Source organism: Maniola hyperantus, chromosome 5 (genome assembly GCF_902806685.2).
Source record: "Maniola hyperantus chromosome 5, iAphHyp1.2, whole genome shotgun sequence".
Classification (NCBI taxonomy): Eukaryota; Metazoa; Arthropoda; class Insecta; order Lepidoptera; family Nymphalidae; genus Maniola; species Maniola hyperantus.
In genome coordinates, this window is record NC_048540.1 from 11,464,578 (window position 1) to 11,492,555 (window position 27,978).

At 36.0% G+C, this 27,978-nt stretch overlaps 2 protein-coding genes across 3 annotated transcripts in view; both read left to right on the plus strand.

The window, feature by feature from the left end:
* The first annotated feature begins 2,424 nt into the window (after positions 1 to 2,424).
* LOC117982184 (uncharacterized) overlaps positions 2,425 to 27,978 on the plus strand; it is a 36,714-nt gene continuing 11,160 nt past the window's right edge. The window contains exons 1-18 of the mRNA XM_034968497.2: positions 2,425 to 2,498; positions 4,948 to 5,045; positions 5,567 to 5,710; positions 7,350 to 7,553; positions 7,833 to 7,931; positions 8,333 to 8,473; positions 9,291 to 9,500; positions 10,392 to 10,539; positions 10,785 to 10,915; positions 13,569 to 13,599; positions 14,090 to 14,158; positions 14,787 to 14,881; positions 15,425 to 15,568; positions 15,791 to 15,994; positions 16,195 to 16,293; positions 16,370 to 16,510; positions 16,950 to 17,159; positions 17,394 to 17,541. Of these exons, the coding sequence (XP_034824388.2) occupies positions 2,477 to 2,498; positions 4,948 to 5,045; positions 5,567 to 5,710; positions 7,350 to 7,553; positions 7,833 to 7,931; positions 8,333 to 8,473; positions 9,291 to 9,500; positions 10,392 to 10,539; positions 10,785 to 10,915; positions 13,569 to 13,599; positions 14,090 to 14,158; positions 14,787 to 14,881; positions 15,425 to 15,568; positions 15,791 to 15,994; positions 16,195 to 16,293; positions 16,370 to 16,510; positions 16,950 to 17,159; positions 17,394 to 17,541 (2,338 nt within the window). The 5' untranslated portion in view covers positions 2,425 to 2,476. The remainder of the gene's footprint in view (positions 2,499 to 4,947; positions 5,046 to 5,566; positions 5,711 to 7,349; positions 7,554 to 7,832; positions 7,932 to 8,332; positions 8,474 to 9,290; positions 9,501 to 10,391; positions 10,540 to 10,784; positions 10,916 to 13,568; positions 13,600 to 14,089; positions 14,159 to 14,786; positions 14,882 to 15,424; positions 15,569 to 15,790; positions 15,995 to 16,194; positions 16,294 to 16,369; positions 16,511 to 16,949; positions 17,160 to 17,393; positions 17,542 to 27,978) is intronic.
* LOC138402404 (antichymotrypsin-2-like) lies at positions 22,911 to 27,896 on the plus strand. 2 transcript variants are annotated; one of them, XM_069498798.1, is made up of 9 exons: positions 22,911 to 22,961; positions 23,889 to 23,983; positions 24,097 to 24,240; positions 24,625 to 24,828; positions 25,433 to 25,531; positions 26,300 to 26,440; positions 26,613 to 26,822; positions 27,086 to 27,230; positions 27,745 to 27,896. In XM_069498798.1, the coding sequence occupies exons 1-9, from the start codon at positions 22,937 to 22,939 to the stop codon at positions 27,870 to 27,872; spliced, it is 1,191 nt and encodes a 396-aa protein (XP_069354899.1). In that variant the 5' UTR covers positions 22,911 to 22,936; the 3' UTR covers positions 27,873 to 27,896. The 2 variants fall into 2 exon arrangements, with proteins under 2 accessions (XP_069354899.1, XP_069354900.1); XM_069498799.1 differs by lacking the exon at positions 24,625 to 24,828.

The following is a 27,978-nucleotide window of genomic DNA, read 5'->3' on the forward strand; positions in this document are numbered from 1 at the left end:
ATGGTAAGGGGCGAGCTTTTAGCTCAAGAAAAGAACCTTGTCTTCCACGACAGGCTACCAAACGCTTCGTAGCGAATAACAGGGAGGTCGGCTGTGCCCCACATAACAATGTTGAAAGGCTGGTGTCCAGCGCAGGGTCCCCCGTGCTAGTAGAGGCTTTGGTCAGTAGAACGATGGCCTTATTGGCAAATACATGTACCAACCGACCCCTCATCCAAGCCAGAACGCATAACCTAGCTGTTTTTTTTTTCCTCCTCAGGATTTTCATCCGAGAGAGTTGAATGAGTCAAAATAGTAGATCTCTGAAATAAAATTCATCATCTAACCGCGAAAATCTGGAAGTTTGATTGGCAAGGTCTACATGTCCGTCCGACGAATTGTGCCTGCCATGTACTTGGCCATACCTAAGATAACATATGACTCCGAATACAAATAGTGTCCCAAAGTTTAGCCGATTTACTTGTTTTTGAATTTCCTCATTATAGCCCATCATCGAAAGAAGCAGAGACGATCACCGTACCATCACAAGTTCATCACGCTGGCCAAGTGCGTGCAGACTTCACACACACAATCGAAAACATTGTAAAGAAATCTCTACCGGCATGCAGGTTTCCTTAGGACGTTATCCTTCACCGTTAAATGGATATTATATTAGTACTTATAGGCTTTACAAACCGTTAAGGAACTAGGAAGATTATGATAATGTTATTTTGAATTGCTTAATAATTTGAATGAATGATTGAATGATTAGATAACAACTCCAGGTGTCTCCGCGGGAATTTAGAAATAACCGGAACTGTCGACCGGAATAACAAAAGACGCCTTGTGAAACCCGATTATACCCAGGCACTTACCTACTGTAAGTTTATTACACCTACCTCCTATAAACATATTATTTAATAGACAAGACTATAAAATAAGTAGTGACAATGATTAATATACTAAATCAATATAATAGGTCTAGTTTATTAAAATGCTTACATTCGTTTCCTAAACTTAGTATTTATTACTTACTTTTTATGATTAAAAAGGTTAGGTATAGGTATTAGGTACCTACATTAAATTTAAGATTAGATAATTATTACTTAATTATTTAACCTTAAAGTTAATTAGTTTGAGTGATAAACTATCTCTGAACGTCAATAACAGTAAACAAATAGTTTGTAAGCCTTGAATAGACCTTGAACTTTTATTTATAAACGGTGTAGCTGACGGACTAGAGATATTATTCACTTATCTGTGGTGTAGCTATATGCTATAGATGAAATAGTTCAGACAAGTTTTTTTTAGCTTACTGACCATTCTAATGAAGCTATTAGATAGATGTCAAGAACCAATTTCGATCGCAAGAGATTGCCATGTAGAGACAGATATTGAGTAGTATGGATGTTACAACTAAAGTGCGTAAACCAGTTAGAGTTTAGATTAACTATATTGGTATTCTTCGTCTGAGTCCGCTAAATTAAAAAGAAATGATTCATTCCTAAGATTAAATAATTCATTTTCGGGTCCCATTGATATTCATTAGTGTAACGATCAAGCATTTGCTAGAGTAAGGTTTAAAAACAATGCGTAAGATTAGGTCGAAAAGCGCCCATCGCTTTATATTGATGTTGTGCCAATTTTTAGCCCTATGCGAATTATTGTAACCTTGAATGTCTATTTTGACCGGACTATAATATAATTTTCGTACCACTTGCTCAAAAAAGTGACATTCAATGCCACAAAAAGCGTACATAACAATAGTCATCGTAATCATAATCTGTTAAAAACAGGGAAAGAAAATTGTACTGAATTTCATTCATCCCCTAGGGAGAGAATGTGATTTAAATTTGGAATACTTAGGTACCGAAATTTATACTGAACTTTTTTTTTATTTTTATTTTTTTATTCAGATACAATTCAGATGCAGTTATGATTATTAAATAAAATTACGAAAACCAACGAGGCCGTATGAGCTTGATGCCTTTGCTTTTCCGACAAAAATTGCCGCGTTTTTGTTTTCTTCAAATAGGTACATAAACGTTAAGTTTATTTTAATTTATTTTTATAAATAAGTTAATGTTCTAAAAATACGTTTAATAAATGCTTATCTCATATTATTATTAGTGTTAATTTTTTCGCAAATGGTACGAAAAGTAGAGTATTTACCTCGGTGATAAAGCTGTCTTAGTCTTGGGTGAACTTAAATCCCTCGCTACAGAAGACACTGCTTTATCCCCTTGGTTAATAATCTACTATTATATCCCGTAGTATGAAATGAGCTTAATACGATTTATCATACAATTAACACGTTTTTTTCTTCTTCACATATTATAATAAGTGACTAGTCAATCAAAAACCTGTTAATAAATAAAAAACAAAAATTGCTTTGCGGCCTAACAATTATTATGATCGTAACTCATTTAAAGCGAATCACCTGTATTAAAAAAACTAGTTAGTGTTGAGTAGTCGGCGAGTAGAGCCGTCGTACAAAATGAAGACTTTTACATTATTTTGTAAGTTTTCATATTATTATATTTTTAAACTATAGCTGATGCCCGCGGCGTGGATTAAGGTTTTAAAATCCTGTGGGAACTTTTGATTTTCCTGGACAAAAGTAGCCTATCTTTAGTTGCCCGTCCCCGCGATGCAAGATATCTCAGTACCACGAAATACATTTAAATGATTACTATTCATGAAATGAAAAATCCCGTGGGATCACCACGATTTAAGAATGCAATTCCTTACAGCATTAGGGCTAAGGAGTTGGTCTTCGAGTTCAAAAAGTCTCAATTTATAACCGACACTTTCTAAATCCCATAAATTTTTGTGATCAGGGCACGTACAGCATCAGGATTCAGGATTTTTTTATGGGACAATGTCGCAAAGTTTATCTATCAATTAAAAAAATATACTCAAATCGGTTCAGAAATCTCGGGGATTTTGGTGTATACCTATAGGTAGAAAATACATCTCCTAATTTTTTAATTAAAGTAAGTAAAAATTAAAATCGGTTAAAAAGTAGCCTATGTTACCCTCTGATTAATCCTCTACTTGCCTGTGAAAGTGCCGTCAAAATAGGTTTAGACGTTCTGAAGATTAGCCCATTCAAACAGACAGACAGACAGACAGGTAAATATTTTAAAAACATTTGATTCAGTTATGGTACACTTCAATTTATTTCGAAATTACAGACAGACACTTCAATTTTATTTATTAGTATAGAGTATATAGATTAAAAAGCCAAGGTTTTCCTTGATTTGATTTACCAGAACGAGGAAAACAAGGGAGCGCATATTATTATGGATATTTCAGACCACTTTAGAATCCAACTACAGTAGAAACTCGATTATCCGGGCCTCGGTTATACGGATTCGCGATTATCCGGACTACCAACCGAAAATTGTTCGGCCAAGTGCGAGTCAGACTCGCGCACCGAGGGTTCCATACTCGGGTATTTTTTCCGCCATTTTGTACGATAAATCAAAAACTACTATGCATAAAAATCTGTTTTAGAATGTATGTACAGGCAAAGTCCTTTCATTTGATATCTCATTTGGTAGGTATAGTTATCTTACTTTGAAAATTGTGACCTACTATTATAGTGAACGTGACGTGATGTGAAGTGCATAATATGCACAAAACCCGCTTTTCTTCATACATTCGATTATTCGGATTTTCGATTATCCGAATCCCTAACGACAACAATTAGTCCGGTTAATCGAGCTTCCACTGTAATAATATTAAGTACCTATGTAAATTAAATAAAAGTCTATATATTTAACAAAACCTTGAGATTTAACTTGTGGCTAGTTGCTACGCTACTAAAAACGTTTAGGTAAATATTTGACAGTTTAGGTTTGGCTCATGTTTGTGGCTATGTTTGGCTTGGATAAAGCAACACATTCATCACTAGGTGCCAAATTTGCCCAACAGTTGAATATAACCTGTTACTAGTTGACTCTGCTGTTACTATGTACACGTAGTAGTACATACAATTTCTTTGCTATGTACCTACTGATACCTATGTAAGGCTCTACTGTCAACGATTTAAAACTAATGTAAGCTTATAGATTAGATGTTATAATAATTATAATAATATAGTTGAATGTTAGCGCAACTTATGTCGACGTAATTGTATAATTTTATAGGCTAAGATTTGTACGCCTCACATGAGTATGAAATAGAGTGATATAAAAATTGTACCAACACCTTACATATACCTATTTCAACAATTAAATAGATTTTGATTTTGATTTGATCTAGAATTCTGAGTTCAGTTTTTTTAATCCAAAGTAGATTGCGGTCGAAATTGGTTATGATATTATTATGTCAAGCAAAAACCCCTATGTTTTTTTATTGTATCAAACGTCAATACGCGCACTTAGTACCTACCTATGCGATATTTTATGAAATACTGGAATGTGACGTCACATTATAATGACGTACTTTTTTAGGTTAACTCATAATTTAAATTGGTTATTACACTTACAACTAACAAAAGATGTGGATTTTACGTATTTTGGAGTCTTCCAAAGCGATTATTAAACAGAGGGTTTCCTCTGTTTAATAATCGCTGAGAAATAATTTAATTTTATGTAGTCAAATACCCAATTACTATGCACTAGAGTCTAGACGGGTATAATGTTGTATCACATGGCCAGCGTGGTAGACTATGGCCAATACCCTTCTCACTCTGAGAGGAGATGCGTGCTCTGTAGTGAGCCGGTTATGGGTTGATCATGATGAGACGGGTATTACTTAGTTGACAATTTAAGTGGTGACGGTGATTAAATGTAGTGTGCCTAACCTATGTATATAACGAGCGAACACAAAGAATGCCGGTGCACGGATAAACCTGATCCGGTTTCTGATACGCCGGAATAGTCAGTAGTCTAATATTTAAAATGTATCTTTGTATGAAAATAATAATTATCTATTTAACAATGCCAATAACTTTTTCAGCAGTTTTGGCTTTTGCCGCAGTGGCACTGGGCGATGAAAAACAGCTCGAAAACCTTCTGTATGAAGGAAACAATAAATTAACAGCACGAATGTTTACTGTAAGTTTCATTTCAATTTTTAACTATTTATTTTTATACAGCTCGCGTTTAATATTATAATGCATCCAGGTTCCGGATGGGGATGGTTTGTTTGTTAAGCATATCAGGAATGTTTGCTTACTCACTTGCTTGTTAGTTCACAGATTGTCTAACTTATTCAACAGCAAATTATAAGGTCCCAAGTTCGACTCCTAAGTCACGTCAAAACGTTAATGGGTTCTTCTGTCAAGATAGTAGCCTGGAGTTGGGGAATTAGCCCTGTAAAACTCCCATCCTTCGGAGAGTGCAATAAAGCAGTTGTCTGACACCTGATCTCTCCGTACGTGTCGGATTACTGACTCAGCGGTTTATGAGAGTGAGAGAATAAAGAGTGCACTAGAGTTTACTCACAACCTTTTGCACTATACCATCTGTTTCGTAGCTCTTATTTCGGTTGAGTTTGACGCCCGTAGTCAACATTCAATCAGTTTTATGTTCACCTTTCTCGGTAAAGCATAACATTACTCTTTTTAAAATGACAGGAAGTAGCAAAAAAGAACACAGGAAAGAGTTTCGTTTTATCTGCATACTCGGTGTTGACGCCCCTCGCTCAGCTGAGCTTGGCCTCGGTGGATGAGACACATGATGAACTGCTGGACACCATTGGAATGCCTAATGACAACACTGTAAGTAATCAACTAGTTACCAAGCATAATAATTTAGTAGGGGAAATCCCGGGAATTTTTTACAGTCAATAAATCGTGATAGGTATATTTACCTAATCAAAATAATTGCATAGTAAAACGTTATGAATAATATACTGTTTGCATACTGCCACAAAAGCCGGCACGTAACTCATTAAGTATATCTAAGTACCTACTGAACTTGCGGATGACATCAGCATTACGAGCCTTCGTCATCTAAGGCCCGGTATCCATCTGCGGGGAGTCATGGAGCGGAGATATTATGTTTAGCAGATCAAACAGATTCTTGATAGATAATCGGGTCAACATTATCACGTCATTTATCAGTAGTCTGATTGGTCTGCTAAAACATCTGCACCCATCTCCGCTTTGGTATATATAGTACGCGACAGGTCGAGATGGCAATCGGGGTATGAGGTGGGTGAAGCCACGCACACCCGCACGTCACCCGCGCTCGCCCGCACCGAGTTAGCCACTGGGCGTCGCCACCCCGATTGCGATCTCGAACTATCTCGTACTGTACCAAGCCTGCCGCGCCTGGAGCTGTTGACGTATCCATGCATATCTTCGACGCTTCTTGCGGCTCCTGCCTCCTGCACCTCTGGTGGATGGTCTCGTAATATGCGACCGGCTTTATCACGATTGGTTCTGATATCGAATGAATGCTGACCTCACGTGCATTATCCTGTATTATAAAAAACCGACTTCGATACACAAACACTAAAAATTGAAAAATAATTTAATTTATTACCGAATCTATTATGTATACAAAAGTTAATATAGTTCCATAATAATACTTTTTGGTGCCGGTGCCAATTAGCTTTAGCTGCGCGAATCGTCGAGACTTCATATTTTTATGAGACTCCACAATGGCACCTCATTGGCACCGACCCCAAAAAATATTATTATGGAACTATATTAACTCTTGTATACATAATAGATTCGGTAATAAATTAAATTATTTTTCAATTTTTAGTGTTTGTGTATCGAAGTCGGTTTTTATTTTTTTTGTAAAAAAAATTTATTTCACAATTTTTAGTGGCCCCATGGAATTATGCTATGACTGGTTAAAAATCTACTGTTTACTAAGCTATTACACTGATCGCGAGCAATTTACTCTTATCCGTTGAGGAGTTCCAGTATCTATCTTCGAAGATGTTCATCAGATCTTCACCAAATTTAAATGGGACTAACTTTGAATTATACCCTTTCAAACAAAAAAAGAATTTTCAAAATCGGTCCAGGCGTCTTCGAGTAATCGGGGAACATACATAAAAAATAAAAAAAATAAAAAAAAAATCCGACGAATTGAGAACCTCCTCCTTTTTTTGAAGTCGGTTAAAAATAAAGTAAATTTCCTCGTGAGCACTTTAGTGTACACTATTTGACTGAAATCAAAAGAGCTAAATCGCTAGTAACACGTATTTGCCGGTAGGGTGGTAATTAACCAAGAGTCAACCAAGTCAAGTCTTTCAACAGACCAGACTCAATTTAGCTTTTATGTTCTAAATTACCACTGCCGGGAATTGAACAGGTTCAACCTGTTAAAGCTGTTAAAATATTATTAATTAATTAAAAAATAGAAACAATTACTATTGCTATATTTTTTTTTTACTTTCAGACAAAAGAAGTATTTTCTCTAGCGAATGCGAAAGTACGGGCCCTAAAAGGAATAACCTTAAAAACGGCAAGTAAAATATACGTTGCTGACAAATATGAACTAAACAGTAAATTTGCTGAAGACACTCGAACTATCTTCGGATCCGAAGTTCAAAGTGTAAATTTTCTAGACGCTAAAAAAGCTGCAAATGAAGTAAACGCCTGGGTAAATATTTATTTCAATTACAGTAAACATAGTTCTTGCATTTCACGAGGGCGAGTGGCTCATGCTTGTGTTTAAGTTGTATCGATATAAGTAAGGTAAAGTGTGCGTTTGCGAGCGACTGATTGGTCCGACGTGCACACTTTCGCAAAGTCCTTGTACCTATACGACGTAACCACAAGTAAAGTTCACTCTCCTTTGTGAATTGCAAGAACTGTAACAGATTAATAACATTAAAAGATTTAAAAAAGGAACATGAAATAAGCATTTTGATCATTTCAGGTAGAAGAGCAGACCAATAACCGTATTAAGGATTTAGTTGATCCTGACTCCCTTACTGCAGACTCCAGGGCTCTTTTAGTCAACGCTATATATTTCAAGGTACATGCAAAACGCAGTAGGTACTTACTTGCTTCATTGTAAATCGTCTACTTATTTGCACATTTCCTTTGTCTTAAATTATATAGTCCACTACAGGTCGAGATGGCAATCGGGGTATGAGGCGGAGGGACGCGGACGCCCCGCACACTCGCACGTCAACCGCGCTCACCTGCACCGGTTTAGCGCGGGGGTTGTGCGGGTGTGCGGGGTGTTCCCTCCCTGATTGACATTTCGACCTATAGGCTATAGGTATAGCGTACTCATACCTTTTTATCTTCCTATTCTACCGAAGGAGATAATTGTTTCCTTTTTCTTAATAGATATACTTAATCATCTGTTTCGCTTTCTTTTACGGTGCAGAAATTATTATTCCTCAACATCGCATTTCTCTTATTTTATAGGGTATTTGGAAGAACAAGTTTGAGAAAAGTCTTACGCTTGACTACACGTTCTATGTAAATAGGGATGTGACCACCCAAGTTCGTATGATGTACAGAAAAGGAGACTTCAAATATGCACAGAGTCATGAATTGAAATCTCAGGTAGACGTTTTTATCAATATCCTACTACCTAATCTTATGCACTTATCCTACAACCTCATCGATCAAACTGTGATCGATGTACAACCTCAGGTTCTTGTAGGCCAATTTTGATCTAATTATACAAATCAACTAAAAAACAAGATTTAAAAGCAAATCAGTTTTTAATCTTAATCTTAAATATATAAAAGGAAAAGGTGACTGACTGACTGACTGATCTATCAACGCACAGATCAAACTACTGGACGGATTGGGCTGAAAGTTGGCAAGCAGATAGCTATTATGACGTAGGCATCCGCTAAGAAAGGATTTCTGAAAATTCAACTCCTAAGGAGGGGAAAAGGGGTTTTGAAATTTGTGTAGTCCACGCGGAGGAAGTCGCGAGCATAAACTAGTCTGATTATAAAGCGTTCGAATTTTGAAAGCTTAATTTTAATCAGTCCTATGTGATTTGTGTACAAAATTAAAAAGAAAAGCCCTGACACTCACTGACTCATCAACGTCCAGTCTAAACGCTTAGAAAATTGGGTCAGAAGTTATTTTCTAATGGAGACAAGGAATTCTTTGTCTCCATTAGAAAGCCGCATTAGCCGAAAGCATTAGGCCTTATTAGGCCGGATTTTTCTAAATTCCCACAGGAGCGACTTCGCTCCCTGGTGGTCGCAAGTAAATAAACAGACATAATATCAGCAAAAAAATAAAAAGGCTATGAGATAATTGGATGCTTTTTCACGAATTAATACTTTATGTGCGAAATATTTTAAAATGTAATATAGTATTTCGTATTACGCTAATATTCTATTCTATTATGCATTTTCAGATAATCGAAATACCTTACGAAGGCGATGAATCATCTCTTGTGATTGTGCTTCCCCTAGACATGCAGGGTAGCGACGAAGTTCAAGAAATACTCAAAGACCCTAATGTTCTAGAGAAAGCCCTAGAAAATATGTACGAAACTGAAGTCGAACTATATCTACCTCAGTTTAAAATTGAAACGACCACTGATCTTAAAGAAATACTTACAAAAGTGAGTAGGTACCTGGTACCTGTAGTTGGTAGTCTCATTTCACACTACGGGATATAAATTCTTTTCATTCTTTTTTTTTCTTTTAAAAAGAGGATTAGCCATGTTAAATGACTAATATTCCCCTTTCCTCTCCAACTAAGCGTCAAGCATGTGCTAAGAGTAGGTACGACAATAGTGCAACGGGCGGGGCTTGAACCGTTGACCTTTCGGTTTTCAGTTCACTCCATTACCTGTTCAGCTATTGAGGCTCATAGTCCAGTGAAAACATACATACAATAATTCGCATAGAGCTATAAATTGGTACGAATATTGGGAACATTAGTATAAGTCGATGGGGACTTTTCATAATTATTCATTTCTATATTGGTTTTCCCAACATTCGTACCAATTTTTAGCCCTATATGCGAATTATTGTAACCTTAAATGTCTGTTTTGACCGGACTATAATATAATTTATATCCCGTAGTGTAAAACGAGCTTTATATGCTAACTTCCACCTAAATATAGGAATTGTCCAGTAAATATTACTGTACCTAAATAGAACTACGATATATTTAGACTGGAAACACTTAAACAATTCAAATCGGAGAAAATTCCCGAAAAACCGCTGACGCGACTTGTTGTTTTTGAGTTGTATTAGTGTACGTAGATACCTATAAACTACGATTTGTATTTTGATTTTAATCAATATGATATCTTCTTTCGCATAGCATAATATATAGGTACTTATATTTGTCCAGCCTTATTATACAGTTATATTGACGCTTAACTGTTGTCGATTAAAATAGTTGAGTTTAAAGTTACGATAATTTACGATTATTTTATTCGTAAATTGATTTTCAAATAAAATATACAAATAGTTACATATTATGTCAACTTTTTGTCTTTTAGATGAATGTCCAGAGAATGTTTGATCCAGAGAATGCTAAGTTAAATAACCTTCTAAAGGGCAATAGTTATGATTTATACATAGACTCAGCTACACAGAAGGCTTTTATGGAAGTCAATGAGGAGGGTGCCGAAGCGGCTGCCGCTAACGGTTAGTAGACCATGATTACACAATGCACATACCTACTTACATTTTATTTGTATAGCCTAAACCTCTTTTTGAAACTCGAAGACCTGGCACCTGTTAGTTAATTATTATAATCATAACTTAATCGTTTAATTAAGTTATGATTCATAATATATTTTATTATTAATTTGATTTAATTTACTATTAATTTTTTTGAAAGTTTGTTTTAATTTACCTGAATTTATCTTAACACATATATTTTTTTACAGTATTCGGAGTATCATACGCTACTTCACTTAGTTTTCAACCTGAAATCATCAGATTTAAATGCGACCACCCATTCTTCTTTTATCTACGCGGAAGACAATATACCTTATTCAATGGAGCCTACTACTCTTCCTAAGTATTTACTAAATAGCAATTTAAATAATATAAATTTACCTGTCGTTAATAAACTTATCACTGCGTTTATAATTCTTAACAAGATAGAGTTTAGCTTCTTATTGTTGTGTCTAGATCAATGAAAATCTTTTAATGTACCTACTTCTTGGTAGTCTGTTTTGCACAACTTTTAAGATAAATAACTTTTCAACATTATTTTTTTGTGTAACAGTCAGTATTCCTCAGAGTGATATCTTTTCTCTACTTTTTTGCACTACTTAACCAAAGAAGTGAATTATGTATTTTTTTAAAGTAAAGTATGTAATGTAACACAGAACAAATTACTCTAACATTTAAAGAGTACTCACTTATCTTAATTACTCAGAAACTAAGACGAAAATTTAAGTGACGAAAAATGAACATGACAATAATATTAATTTCAATAAACAGTAATAATTTCGACACACGTGTTTTATTTTATCTCTTGAACTTATCAAAACTTATAAACATACGCACGCATTTCATAATTTCAATTTTTGGCACCCAGATAATTTATTGTGTTACACAATGACTTATCTATGCATACATCGAAGTTTTTGGTGCTACACAATAACGTTATATGTACTTAGCGTAATTTTTAAAATCTTCCTCTAGTGTAGTGTAATATAAAAGTCAATAAATCCAATTAAGAAGACAGCAGGTAGGTATAAGTGCTGCCTTCTAATCTCTGCGGTCTTCCCTTAGTTTGTTTTTGGCAACTACTAAACTATTGTGCCTATTATCAAGAAATCCGCTCTTTTGACCAAATTAGCGCTAAAGTAACTATTTGACGCGAGCTTAAAAAAATACCTGCCTTAAAATAAGTACCGACCGTAGAATCAGGCAAAAGGGATGACCTGTGTGGATAAATTTTATAAGAACCCTCTTTATCAAGTGAGAATTTCAAAAAAGGACCTTTGTGCAAAATTTCAGGTTTCTAGGTCCAAGGATTTGGGATAGGCGCTGATGAGTTAGTTACTGAGAGAACTTAACTTTATATCTATTTAAATATAGTGGCAATTCTTTATGGCCTAACAGCCAGTACGTGCCAGACCTTCCTTATTTTATAAAAGTTGAAAGTTTATTTGCGTATTGCCCCCGGACACTGGGAAGAACGATTGTTCGGATGTTTGCTTGAATCATGGTGGCTTTGGGAGGTAACAGGTAATAAAGGTGTAAATAATCTTACGTCAAAGTATAAAGTCATTTTTTTTTATATTTTCTTTAGAGTAGTATTAGAAATCACGTCATGCATTGCCAGACTCTTAGTATGGGGGCAACCCCTTGCCAGACACCTTTAAAGTTCAATAAATTATGAACGTTTAAGGGTGTCTGGCGGGTTCCCACGACACTAAGTGGCTGGCAATGCATGACGTTATTTCTACTCCGAAGAAAATATTTTTAAAAAAACACTTTTTACTTTGCCGAAAGATTTTTTACACCTTTATTACATGTTATCTTCCAAAGCCACCATGGTTCAAACAAACATCCGAACAAACGTTCCTCCCAGTTTTGGGGACAGTACGCAGAGAAACTTACAGCTTTTATAAAATAAGGAAGGTCTGGCACGCGCTGGCTCTCTCTGTCTATTAGGCATTAGATATAATATAAACGAAATCTCATCCGTCAATTTATAGGCAATTAATTTTTTAAGAATTAGCGATAACCTATTTTGCCATTTGAGTTACAACAAAAACATCATTTCGTAATCAAAGGACCTTGATCTTCAAAAGACATTTTATAAACGTGTCGTAGGTACTCGTATATTATCTGCAAAAAATTGCTGTCATTAATAGCCCGGTCAATTTAGACTCCAAACTTACAATAATTCAGAGCCTCAATAGCTCAACCGGTAAAGGAGTGGACTGAAACCGAAAGGTCGACGGTTCAAACCCCGCCCGTTGCACTATAAATGTCGTACCTACTCCTAGCACAAGCCTTACGCTTAGTTGGAGAGGAAAGGGGAATATTAGTCATTTAACATGGCTAATATTCTTTAAAAAAAAACACTTGGCTGAAAATTGGTAGGATTGTTCAAAACACTATTATAAATGAAATGTGAAAAGTCCTCATTGATCCGACACCTGGAAAATAATTTACTCGGGGTCAACGGTTACAATAACGGGTTTTTCGCAATTATCAGCAAAACGGTAAGTTTATCATAAAATTAGACCAGACAAAAATTGTAGATCAGATCTACAAAAAATGTCTGTATACTTTTTTCCTAAGAGCCACTGTTTTTGAGATATAACGATTCAATAAGTTGAAAGAGTTGTAATCGTCATAATATGCACACGTCTCCACGCCACCTTTTTTAGGTGGTGTACTTAGCGCGTTTTTAGGGTTCCGTAGCCAAATAGCAAAAAACGGAACCATTATGGATTCGTCATGTCTGTCTGTCTCTCCGTCACAGCCACTTTTTTCCGAAACTAACAGAACTGTACTGTTGAAACTTGGTAAATAGATGTATTCTGTGAACAGCATTAATATTTTCACACAAAAATAGGAAAAAAACAATAAAATTTTGGGTTCCCCATACTTAGAACTGAAACTCAAATTTTTTTTTCATCAAACTCTTAGATAGGTCTTCAAAAATGATATTGAGGTTTCTAATATCATTTTTTTCTAAACAGAATAGTTTGCGCGAGAGACACTTCCAAAGTGGTAAAATGTGTGTTCTCTAATATCTGAAAAACTGTGGCTCTTAGGAAAAAGTATACAGACATTTTTTATAGACAATTATCTGATCTACAATTTTTGTCTGAACTAATTTTATGATAAACTTACCGTTTTGCTGATAATTGCGAAAAACCCGTTTTTGTGACCTTTGACCCCGAGTAAATTTTTTCCAGGTATCGGACCGATGAGGACTTTTCACGTTTCATTCATTTGGTGTTTTGAACAATCCTACCAATTTTCAGCCAAGTGTTTTTGTGTATTGCACCACAAAACACAAATAACAGGTTACAAGAAAAGAAAACTTAAAATGTAGATACAAAAAGGCGGTCTTATCGCTAAACAGCGATCTCTTGCAAACAATCTTTAACGCTAGGGAGAAAACGAACAAATGGACAGTGCGAGTAGGTAATAATAATTTTCATAATAGGTAGGTCACCTACCTATATAAGAAAAGATGATCAATTTATTTATTTAGAGTATTCAGAATTGTATAGCTGCCCGATAGTGTCGTCTGCCAAAATGAAGCCATTATATTTTATTTGCTGTAAGTTACGTTCAACTTAATTATTTCTTTGCTAGATAGAATTTTTTCTAAATTTTGAAACAGCACTTATACGCATCACATAATTATAATTTTTCGTAGTATGTTTGAAGAAAAAAACTTTAGGATTTGATTTTGTGATGAATAAAAACTTCAAAGTCGCGTCACCGACATGCTAAAGTTAATAGTGCTCGTCGGAGTGCCGATATTTTAGAAAAAATAAAACTATGTATAGTTCTTTTACATGTTTCTTTTTGTGTCTTTTCTTTTTGGTGTACAATAAAGAATATTAAACTAAACTAATACGCGACAGGTTGAGATGTCAGACGGGGTGAAGACACACACCCGCACAGCCCACAGCACAGCTAATCCGATGCGGGATAGCGCGGGTGACGTGCGGGTGTGTGGGGCATCCCCTCGCCTCATACCCCGATTGCCATCTCGACCTGTCGAAATACGTAGTCAATTGTATGTTAGTTTACTTAGTTACATTTTTTGGTTGGTAAGCATTTTAATAAAAAAATATTTTTTGTCTATGGTAAAAAATTATCATAAATAATATATCACTTCTAAAAATTCAAGATCCTTTAGTTATTTTCATAATTTTATAACAATAAACTTTTTCCAATAGTTTTGGCTCTTGCCGCAATGGCGTCAGGCGATGAAAATCAGCTCGAAAACTTGTTTTACGAAGGAAACAACAAATTGACAGCAAGAATGTTTCCTGTAAGTCCACCTGACCTTACTTTTCCACTTGCCTAACAATAAACAAAGAGCATGTTATAAAACAAACTGTGATAGGTTCCATGTGAAATGACACAATATAGTCGGGCTGTGCGTATAAACCATTGGATCACGAAACCACCCCTTGTATCATCACCATTCTAGAATGTTAGTCACTGCCTGTGTCCTAAGAATCTGTTTATTATTAAATACTAGCTGATACCCGCGCCTTCATTCGCGTGGATTGAGGTTTTTAAAATTCCCGTGGGAACTCTTTAATTTTCTGACATAAAAAGTAGCCTATGTCACTGTCCAGGTCTTTACCCTAGACCCATGCAAAAAATCACATCGATCCGTTGCTCCGTTGCGACGTGATTGAATGACAAACCAACAAACCAATAAACCAACAAACAAACACAATTTCGCATTTATAATAAAGCAACGTTGCAATCAAACTATAATAATATGTTTATAAATATACTGAATACTTCTCACTTTTTTTAATACCTAGTTTTACTTATATGAAAATTGATAATTTAATCTCAGGAAGTAGCAAACACCAACCCAGAGAAAAGTTTCGTCTTATCTGCATACTCCGTGTTGACGCCCCTCGCTCAGCTGAGCTTGGCCTCGGTGGGTGAGGCACACGATGAACTGCTGGACATCATAGGGATGCCTAATGACAACACTGTGAGTTTCATATACTTAATCTATATTTTATTACAAAAAAAAACTCAAATCGTCCATCATAAATAACCATTAAGTAGTCAATTCCATTATTTCCAAGTCTAAGCCAAAGCAATGTAAATTAATGGTAGATGCATTTAACGATTCAAAAGTACCTGTAAAGATTTAATTGAATAAAAATATTTTCGATTTTGATTTAAATTTTGTTTAAATATTTACTTTCAGACAAAAGAAGTTTTTTCCTGGGTGAATACTAAAGTGCGAGCTATAAAAGGAGTAACTTTAAAGACAGCAAGTAAAATATACATCGCTGATAAGTATGAACTCAACAGTCAGTTTGCTGCCGAGACACGAGACACCTTCGGTTCTGAAGTTCAAAGCTTGAATTTCGGAGATAGTCAAAATTCTGCAAATAAAGTGAATGCCTGGGTAATATAAAGTTTATTTATCAACGCTTATCATAATATCGTTATATTTTACACTTTTTATTTTAACTTTGTAAAATATATTTATAGTTTTCTCCGTCATTTAAGCAATCTGCAATATTTTTCTATGTAAATTAATTCTAAGAATTAAAAAATATACGAAAAAGTTTAAGTAGATTTATATTTATTTGGTTTCGATTTTAGGTGGAAGAGCATACCAACAATCGCATTAAGGATTTAGTTGATTCCGCTTCCCTTACAGCAGACACCAAAGCAATTCTAGTCAACGCTATTTACTTCAAGGTTTGCACAACCTATTCATTACAAAAAATAAATTCTGTAAAGTACTTTCACTTTTATAATTTTTTTAATTTTAAAGGGCACTTGGAACAAAAAGTTTAATGAAATTTTGACTGTTGAAAGAGATTTCTACAAAAAAACAAATGTAGCAACCAAAGTTCATATGATGTTCAGGAAAGGAGACTACAATTATGCTGAGAGCAAAGAATTAAAATCTCAAGTAAGTATTGGAGGGATTTCATTAGAATTGCCAATTCTATCCCATTCACAAAATTTATTGCAAAAAAATACTGAATTTAGTGCAGAGAGTACCTATTGTAAATTAGTGTCAAACTATACAAATATTATTACTATTTTATATCGCACTATCGTATACATATGCTTAAAAACAGTCACAACATTGGGCCCTATAACAAAAATTTAGGACTCAGGAGTCAATCAGTCAGCGATGGAGAGAACTATACTCAAAGTTTCTTTTCGTGATAAAATCAGAAATAAGGAAGTCCATACCAGAGAAACCGACAGCTTAACGAGTTACAAAGCTAAATTGACAATGAGCAGGGCATATTGTTCGAAGAACCGATAATAATCGTTGGAGTCAACTGTTTGATGGCGACAACTTAATGTGCTTATTTATATATTATAAAAATTAATTTCAGATAATTGAAATACCATACCAAGGCCAAGAATCTTCTCTTATAGTTGTACTTCCTCGTGACAGCGAAGGCATCAACGAAGTTAAAGAAATACTTAAAGAACCAAACGTTTTAGAGGACGCTCTTAAAAGTATGACGGAACACAATGTCGAATTGTACTTACCTAAATTCAAAATTGAAACGACAACCAATCTCAAAGATATTCTTGTAAAAGTAAGTCAATAAATTGCTTGCACAATATACACAATAACATATTAAATTGAATAATTTATTTATGGGTTTGGACCACCATAGCGATGTAAGTGTGTAATAGATACTCGTAATATGAAACAAGCTATTACTGACTTGATATCTAATACTCTTATATATACACTTACATCCCTACAATCTTAATTGGTTATAATATTATTTTTTCTGATTAAGAAACCTAAATTTTATGTCCTTTAGATAAATGTTACGAAGACGTTCAATCCACTGACAGCTAAGCTGTATAACCTCATACAGACCATCGATGAATTACTGTACATTGGCTCCGCTACACAGAAAGCTTTTATTGAAGTCAACGAAGAAGGCGCTGAAGCTGGTGCTGCAAACGGTAAGAGTTTTTTTTTAATTAAAATAGCGAGCAAACGTATACCTCGATTGCCATCTCAACCTGTCGCGTACTATAGGTACGTCTCTTACTTATCTACAATATTTAAGATTTCAACCGATTTTTTTCAGGCTGTTCGATGAACAAAAATTGTTTTCTTAGATTTATTCTTTACTTAACGATAATATGTTTCCTTTTTTTTCAGAATTCAGCGTGGTTGGTTACGCATCGATAGATTACAGCCCTAAATACTTCTTCATAGCTAACCACCCGTTCATATTCTATTTGCGCGAAGGAAAAAACACTATATTCAGCGGAGCCTTCTATAATTAGGTATATTTTAGGATTCGATTCCCAAACCACCGACAGTAATATCACTGATTTCTTACTAGAAAATAACATTGAGCCTGTAAGGGTTGAAAAGTTAATTCAATTCAAAAAGTCTTACTTCTCATCGTTTAAAATCACAGTAAATAAGACGGAAGAAAATACCCTATTGTCAGCCGATCTCTGGCCAGTAGGTATAGAATTCAGGCTATTCCAATTTAGACCTAAACGCTATTACCGCTCGATCGTATTTTCCGCTGATCAGCCCTCTACACTGATAGGCGTCGAGAGTACAGTAGTAAACAAAAATGACTAGTGTAAAAATGATTTCATTTAACTGCCGATCGGTCAAGCGTTCCTGCCAGCATATCCGAGATCTATGTAGTGACTATCAGGTTATCGCGATTCAGGAGCATTGGCTCCTACCTGATGACCTTGACTTCCTGAATACTATCGATGACAAGTTTGGAGCCTACGGTGTGTCCGCGGTCGATACGACGAGTGGTGTACTCAAGGGTCGACCCTACGGAGGCGTCGCCATACTATGGAGAAAGGATATGTTCCCTACTGTCAACCCTATCGACTGTGGTAACCCACGTGTGGCAGCAGTCCGCCTAGAACTCGCGCGCCGCAGTATCATAGTGGTGTCAGTGTACATGCCCACGGAGGGCGCGGATAACCTACCGATGTTTACCGAATGCTTAGGAGTCATTAGTGCAGTGATCGCGTCACATGATGACGTTGAAAGTGTCATTTGTCTCGGTGATTTTAATGGTGATGTGTCACATAAAAATAGCTTATTTGGTCGTGAATTAGTTGCATATTGCGACGAGGAGGACTGGACTTGTGCGGATGTATGTACGCTGGGCGTTACGTCAGGTACATACACGTACCTCAGCGACGCGCATGGCACGACTAGCTGGATCGACCATGTCGTAGTCACGGGCGCTGCCCTGCGCGCGCTCAGGGGCGTGCGTGTACTCAATAACGTATATTGGTCGGATCACTTTCCTTTAGCTGTTGACTTCGATTTTGACGTAATTGTACCAAAAAGTATTGTAACGAATAAAATACATGTTAATAAAATTCAGTGGGGATATAGAACCTCTGACCAACAGTGTGAATATACCGAATTATGTAGTCAATATCTAGATAACTATAATTATGAAAACTTGCCGTGCTGTGGTACTTCTTGTAACATGCGCGGTCACCACCAGTATATAGATTCATTATATGCCAGCATGATTGAATGTATGTCTAGGGCTGCCACTGACACCTACACAGGAGGAACAAAGACTAGGAAAAAGACAGTGGTGGGCTGGAATCGACATGTGAGGGATTCCCATGCCAGGGCCAGACAGTCATTTCTGATATGGAACTGGCATGGGCGTCCCTCTCATGGAGATATATACGAGGAAATGACTAATTCTAGAAAAACCTTTAAACAAAAATTAAAATGGTGTCAATGTAACCAGGAAAAAATTAAAATGGACATAATCGCAACCTATAGACGAAATAATGACTTTGGAAAATTTTGGAAGGAAACGAATAAATTACAGCCTAAATGCAGTACTCCTGTGTCGGTGGGTGGTTTACACAACCATAAAGATATAGCAAACTTATTTGTAAATAAATTCCGTGTAGACTGCCCGCTAGTCGGCACATGCCCTAGCACTGAGTCAGAGTCACACTCCGGTGGAGGCGCGGGCGCGGGAGACTCGCGCGCGCTGCACGTGTCAGCTGACGAGGTGGCGCGGTGCGTGCGCGACATGCGGCGCGGCAAGTCCCCGGGCCACGACCACCTCAGTGTGGAGCATGTGCTATACGGTGGCCCTAGGCTCTTCGAGATTATGGCTACATTATACAATTCATGTATTGATCATAGCTATCTCCCTGTAGATATGACAAAGACGAATGTTATACCGATCGTTAAAAACAGAGCTGGTGACGTCTCGGACCCTAAAAACTACCGACCTATTTCTCTCGCGACAATATTTTCAAAAATACTTGAGAGATTGTTAATATCTCACCTAAATTGCAATATCGAATTACACTGCGGTCAGTTTGGCTTTCGTAGCGGTTTGTCAACAGATTTGGCTATTTTTGCCTTAAAAAGCACTGTAAACTATTACCTCGCCCGGGAAACATCCGTATATGGATGTTTCCTGGATCTGAGCAAGGCATTTGACACTATTAGTTACAATATTCTATGGACAAAATTACGAGCTACTAAAGTTCCTAGTAGAATAGTGGATTTGCTACAGTTTTGGTATACACATCAAATTAATCAAGTAAAATGGCAAAATGACTTCTCAGATACCTATCGCTTGAATTGCGGCGTTAGGCAGGGTGGTATGACGTCACCAATACTGTTTAACCTCTATGTAAATGAACTGATCGGGGAACTGAGCGGGGCTAGGGTTGGCTGCCAGATTGGAGGCGTTAGCGTCAACAATCTGAGCTACGCCGACGACATGGCCCTGCTCAGTCCCTCGGTCTGCGGCCTGCGTAGCCTTATTGAAATCTGTGAAAAATATGCGGAAAAACATGGTTTATTGTATAATGTAACAAAAACTAAAGTTATGATATTCAAATACAAAAAAGGCCCAGAAAATGTTCTGCCCATAAGACTATGTGGCTCCGAACTGCAATATGTTACTAAATTCAAATATCTAGGACATGTATTAAGCGACACGATGAAAGACAATGAGGACCTAGAGAGACAGAGACGGTCTCTGGCGGCAAAAAGCAACATGCTGGCTAGGCGGTTCACCCGCTGTTCCCGACAAGTAAAGGTCACCCTGTTCAAAGCCTACTGCCAGGCGCTCTACACCTCTCAGCTCTGGTACGACTATACTAAAGCCACTTTTGACGCTCTCAGAGTGCAGTACAACAACGCGTTTCGAGCTCTGCTAGGGCTGCCGTGGAGGTGCAGCGCGTCGGGTATGTTTGCGATGCACAGGGTTGACGACTTTTATGCGGTAATGCGTAGGTCGAGGGCAGGATTCATGTCAAGACTGCATACTACTAATAATCTAATAATAATAGAAATGGTAAATATTGTTTATACATATTGTAATTTTTAAATTTTTATATGGGTCCCCCCAGACCTGAAATAAAATATTTTTATTTTTTTATTTATATATCCAGTATATCCATACTTTTAGCGCTTAAACTATCGTGAGTGATATCCATTATAAAATATATTAGGTATTTATTATAAGTATTGATAATATCCATTATATAAAATTGTCTGCCAGCTGAACTCACGTGACAGTCGGAATTTAGTCAGGTAAGTATAAATACCTACCTAAGTGGTTCTAATCCGTCCGGGGTTCTTTATCAATGGGCATCAGCTCCCGACGCAGCGTTAAGAAGACTGCGGGTCGGGCTGCGACACGCAAGGAACGCTGTAAGGCTGAGGTGGAGGGGAAAGTGGCTTCAGATTCTAGTAAGGTATTCCGACTAACTCATGAGTTAAACCGTCCGTCAGGCATATTTTATAGATCCATACTATTTACATATTTTATAGATACTAATGGCATATCGATCGAATAGATACCAACCTAAAACAAGTGTTTTATTTGCAGAAACCAAGAAGAAAAGGCAAAAAAATATTAAACAATGAGATGAGACAGTAAGAATGGGAACAAATCTATCAGAATTCCAGAATTTTGCTACAATGTGATAAAAACGATAAAATATTGAAATGTTAAATGTTGAGGTGAATGTTATAAAATTAGCGCAGATAACACGCCGAAGAAAAATTCCGTTTCTGCTAGACCTTCCGCCTTACCTTATCTATACTTCTAAACTATTACCTACTTACTAATAAATGAAATTGAAGTGTCTGTTTGTAATTTCGAAATAACTACCTCATATTAAGCTCCTAGGGTTATTTGAACTGTACCATAACTGAACCACAGGTTTTTAAATTTTTGTCTGTCTGTCTGTTTGAACGGGCTAATTTCTGAAACAGCTGAACCTAATTTGACGGGACTTTCACAGATAAGTAAACAAAACTCCTCCTTTTTAAAGGTCGGTTAAAAAGTCGCCTATAGGATTAACCGAGGAGTAACATAGGCTACTTTTTAACCGACTTTAAAAATAATTACGCAAATCTGTTCAGAAATCTTGGAGATTTCGGTATAGGTAGGTACATACGTTTATTAGACATTATACATAGATTATTTATACTTACATAGATTTCTCAACCGATTTTCCTAATTATTTTTAATGGATAGAGAAACATTGCGACACTGTCTTATCGACATCGGATCGACGTGATTTTTCGCAAGGATATTATAGTTAAAAAGACCTGGAGAGTGACATAGGCTACTTTTATCCCGGATAATCAAAAAGCTCCCACGGGATTTTTAAAACCCTACATCTACGCGGATGAAGTCGCGGACATCAGCTAGTATCGAAATAAATAATAATAATCTCATGCACTTGTCTTATTTTGTATCTTAGAAACGTATACATTTATAAAAGTTATTTCCATTGACAAAGACTGCGTGGCGCGCAGGCTTACGTAGTGGGCATTCCTATTTCCTATGTAGCAATGAATCATAGACGTATTCTTATTATCACAGAGAATTCAACCTCAATCTAGTACGCATATTATACAAGGTTTTGCATAAAACCTGGGTACTTCGTCCACCTAGATTTAAGTTATTCAAAATTCTCGTGGGAACTCTTTGATTTTCCAATCAAATTTGGGATCAAAAGTAGCCTATGTCCTCCCACGGGATGCAAGCTATATGTGTACCAAAATTTGTCAAAATCGATTAAACTGATGGGCTGTCAAAAGTCAGCAAACAGACAGACAGACACACTTTCATATTAATAATAGGTATTAGTGTGGATATGGAGCTAGCTTAAAAGATCATGAAATCATTGTACCAACTTGATATCTTTCCCATAGCGACTTATCAGTTCAGTCAAAAGTACGAACTTTAGTACAGCTACTTAATTAATAATACTTTTCGCAATATGTATAATATAAGAAATAATTATCAATTTAGATGATTCAGTATTGAATAGCTGCCCGACAGCGTCGTTTATCAAAATGAAGCTATTTTATTTCACTTATTGTAAGTTGTTTTATTTATTCTTAAAAATATATTATTACCTTAGGACTGACACATGCAGATTGAGTGAAGTGGAGCCACCGAATATTTTTGATAACAGTATTTAAAATCAGCTTATTTACTTTGACATAAGATTGAAATTCATATACAAGAAAACAAAACACAATAGAAACTTTAAAAAGCGCAGCACATGGTTTGCGCCATCATTGCCGTTGTGCTAAAATAAATAAAACCATTGAGCTGTAATCTGGGAAAGATCCTTCGGATCAGCTCCACTTCATTCAACAGATGTGCAATGGTTTGCAACTTTGCAATGGTCACGCCGTATTATCATCAGAGTGAGAAGGGCGGACTGTAAATTTCCACGTGCGATACTCCAATTTATAAGTAGGTAGGTAATAGGTTCTAATGATAAGAATATGAATGACTTTTACCCGCGATTTTGTCCGCATGGAATCGAGTTTTTCGCAAGAACCCAAACCCGGGTCGTTTTTTCCGAAAAAAAATGTAGACCTAGTAAACCTGGATGGATGAAGAATCCACCCACTTCACGCTACATTGCCGGAGCCCATACTGCGCTTACTGGCACGCGGTCTCAACTCCAGAACACCTCTAATAAAATAAAACAAAATCACTACCCACATTAAAAATGCGAAAGTGTGTTTGTTTGTTGGTATATTGTTTTGTCCTTCAATCACGTCGCAACGGAGCAACGGATCGACGTGATTTTTGGCATGGAGTTAACCTGGAGAGTGACATAGGCTACTTGTATCCCGGAAAATTAAAGAGTTCCAACGGGATTTTTGAAAACCTAAATCCACGCGGATGAAGTCACGGGCATCAGCTAGTTATTCAATATTAGAAAAGTATGTTATTGCGGTTATTGCACTTGTTTTTTAGCATATCAATAAAATGAACTTTTTCCAACAGTTTTGGCGCTTGCCACGATGGCGTCGGGCGATGAAAATCAGCTCGAAAACTTGTTTTACGAAGGAAATAATAAATTCTCAACAAGAATGTTTTCTGTAAGTCTAAGTAATTGTTGTTTTATTTGTTTAACGCTTTTTACAGAGTAGTTCTGTATTTTGATTTTACTCAACTTGATTTGTTTTTACGAAAAATGATTTAAATATGGCAGGAAGTAGCAAATACTAACCCAGAGAAGAGTTTCGTTTTATCTGCATACTCGGTGTTGACGCCCCTCGCTCAGCTGAGCTTGGCCTCGGTGGATGAGGCACACGATGAACTGCTGGACACCATAGGGATGCCTGATGATAGCACTGTAAGTATCATCAGCTTATTAATTTATTACTGGCTTATGCTCGCGACTTCGTCCGCTTGGACTATACAAATTTCAAACCCCTATTTTACTCCCTTCGGGGTTACATTTTTAAAAATCCTTTTAAGCGGATGTCTACGTCATAATAGCAATCTGTAATCCAAATTTGAGCCCGATCCGTCCAGTAGTTTGAGCTGTGCGTTGATAGATCAGTCACTCAGTCAGTTAGTCAGCTTTATTTAAAGATGGCTATGCGAAATAGTATCAACGTTTTAAGCTTTTTATTTTATAGATAAATATTGTTTGCCAGCAATATCATTTAAGTATGTACTTATGTTAATAAAGAAAGTTCGAACTTTTCAAAAAACATTTATTCATTATTCTTAGACAAAAGAAGTATTTTCCCGTATCAACACTAAAGTGCGAGATGTAAAAGGAGTAACATTGAAAACAGCAAGCAAAATATACGTTGCTGATAACTATGAGCTGAACCATCAATTTGCTGCCGACACACTACAAACCTTCGGATCCGAAGTTCAAAGCTTGAATTTCGGGGATAGTCAAAATGCTGCAAATAAAATGAACACATGGGTAATATGTTTACTTTCCAAAACTAATCTCTAAAATTTTTGTACAAAGACATATTTTAATAACACTTACTGTACTTTTTCTGTATGCCTATCGTGTCTGTCAAAAACCTATAGGATAATTCCCGTTGACCTAGAATCATGAAATTTGGCAGGTAGCACATGTAGGTTATTATAGCACACATAAGGAGAAAAATCCGAAAACCGTGAATTTGTAGTTACATCACAAAAAAAATTTGCTCATGGACAAATACTTAATTAGTATTTTTAACTTTCAAAGTAAGATTAATAACTAAGAGGGGTATCATTATGAAAGGGCTTTTTCTGTAAATTCTTAAACAGATTTTTATTTATTGTTATGCATCATAGTTTTTGAACTATCGTGCAAAATGCCGATAAAATAACTGTAGTACGAAACCCTCGGTGCACGAGTCTGACTCGCACTTAGCTGGTTTTTTTATGATCGCACTTAGCTGGTTTTTTTATGGATCATACACTACAATTAAATAATTTCAGTTTACCTGAAATGTAAGTATCAATTTCACGAGTAGTCAGGGTAAAAACAGAATTGCCATGGTAATGCTTACCATTTTTATTTACCATTTCAGGTGGAAGAGCAAACCAACAGTCGTATTAAGGATTTAGTTGATCCTGCCTCTCTTACTGCAGATATCAGAGCACTTTTAGTCAACGCCATTTACTTCAAGGTTTGCAATTTAAGGTTACTTCTCACACGCTTCTTTACACAAATGTATTTCGCTGATTGTTTTATACATAGGTAGATTATTCTAATATATTTTGTTGTTCTAAATTTGAAACTCAGATATTGATTTATATAATATATCTCCATTAACTGTCCTTGACAACAATAAATAAGTAAAGTAAAATGAAATTTATTTTGAAAGTTGAAACATCTTTATTTTAGACTAGATGATACCAGCGACTTCGTCCGCGTATATTTGGGTTTTTGAATTCCGTGGAAACTCTTTGATTTTCCGGGATCTTATGCTTAAAGCTTATGTCCTTCCCCGGGGTGCAAGCTATATCTGTACCAATTTTCATCGAAATCGGTTAAAAAGCTAGCAGACAGACAGACAGACAGACAGAGGGACAGACAGACAGACACACTTTCGCATTTTTATCTTATTATTATAGTATGGATTTAGACCAAATTTGGAAGCAACTTCGAGCGCTTCGATTTAGAGGTATATGTTCGAGCGTAAATAAACCACGTAAAAACCACAAGTTTGCAAAAAGTAAATAATAATTTCAAAAATATTGTTTAGTTTTCAGAATAGTAACGTAATAGCAAACGTTGTTAAAACATCGTCCATCTCACCCTTAAGTACCTATATATTATAGCCCGCCTGTAAATGTTGATTGCAACAGTAGTTATATCTCAATCACGTGATAACGTCTGCATAGCTTCTTAAAAACCTTTGAAGCTTTTTCAACTTTTGTTCATTATTTTAAAGGGTACTTGGAAAAAGAAATTTGATGAAGATAAAACTTTTGAACGAGTGTTCTACAAAAGGATGAACGTAACGACCAAAGTTCAAATGATGCACAGAAATGGAGACTACATGTACGGAGAAAGCCAAGAATTGAAATCTAAAGTAAGTTATTTTGTAGTATGCAGTTAGAAGAAGATAATTATTTTAAAATTAGTATTCCTATTATATTATAATATATTATATAATTTAATTTGTTATTGACGAAATTTCGAGCTTATAGCAATTAGTGAGAAGTGGGTGGTATGCGTAGATTAAATACCTTAACTAATTTCAGATAATCGAAATACCTTACCAAGGCGATGAATCATCTCTTGTAGTTGTTCTTCCACTGGACATCGAGGGCATTAATGAAGTCAAAGAAATTCTTAAAGACCCGAACGTTCTAGAGAACGCTCTTAAAAATATGACCGAACATGAAGTTGAGCTGTCTCTACCGAAATTTAAGATTGAAACGACCACCGACCTTAAAGATGTTTTAATTAAAGTAAGTTAGTAGCTTATGTAAAACTTAAGCAAGGTACATTTGCTAAATTTGAAAATTCTTACTACGTAGACCCCGCGTTATACCGAAAACCTACAAACAATGCAATCTGTTTCTAGACCACTATGGTTTGAGCTGAATAATAATATTTTATTATTTAAAATATAATATTTTTAGATTAGATTGACTAGTTAATTTATATTTGAGTGTTGTTTAGAATTAGTATTAATTTCTTGATAAAGAAAACACAACCTTTTGTCCTGTAGATGAAAGTTACGAAGATATTTAATCCACACTCAGCTAAGCTGAACAAACTCATACAAAACACCGGTGATTTATACATAGACTCCGCTAAACAGAAAGCTTTTATTGAAGTTAATGAAGAAGGGGCTGAGGCTGGTGCTGCAAACGGTAAGAACGTGCACATTGGTTGTTGCTACGAGTGATACGCACACTTCATCAAATAATGACTTATAATGATCTATGTGGCAACCCCCTGCCAGACACCCTTAAACTTTTAATCGTTAAAGGTGTCTGGCAGGGGGTTGGGGGTTACTAAGTGTCGGCAATTTATGACGTGATTTCTAATACTGTTCCGAAGAAAATATAAAAAAATATTAGTCCTCTATACTCTGACGTAAGATTTTTTACACGTTTATTACCTGTTATCTCCCAAAAGCACCATGATCCAAACAAACATCCAACCAACCGTACCTAACAGTGTTGGGGACAATACGCAGAGAAACTTTCAGCTTTTATAAAATAACGAAGGTCTGGCACGCTGGCTCTTAGTTCATTATATTTTCCTAATTAAAATATTTACGATTTATAACCATTGACATGATATCGTTCTTCGGAATTTTCCATTAGCTATAAATTTATTTTTACTTTTCTTCGATTAATGTTATATTCTGTTTCCTTTCAGAATTCGGAGTGTCTTACGTTTCGTTATTAAATGCACCTCGTATATACGTCTTTTTCGCTGACCACCCTTTCATATTCTCTCTACGCGAAGGAAACAATACCTTATTCAGTGGAGCCTTCTACAATTAGGAAAATACAATACTTAGTATTGTACAAGTACAAGCGTATCTAAATCATACAATAAAGTGCTGGACTGAAGTAAAGTTAGTGAATAATAATTACCATGGTAACAGAG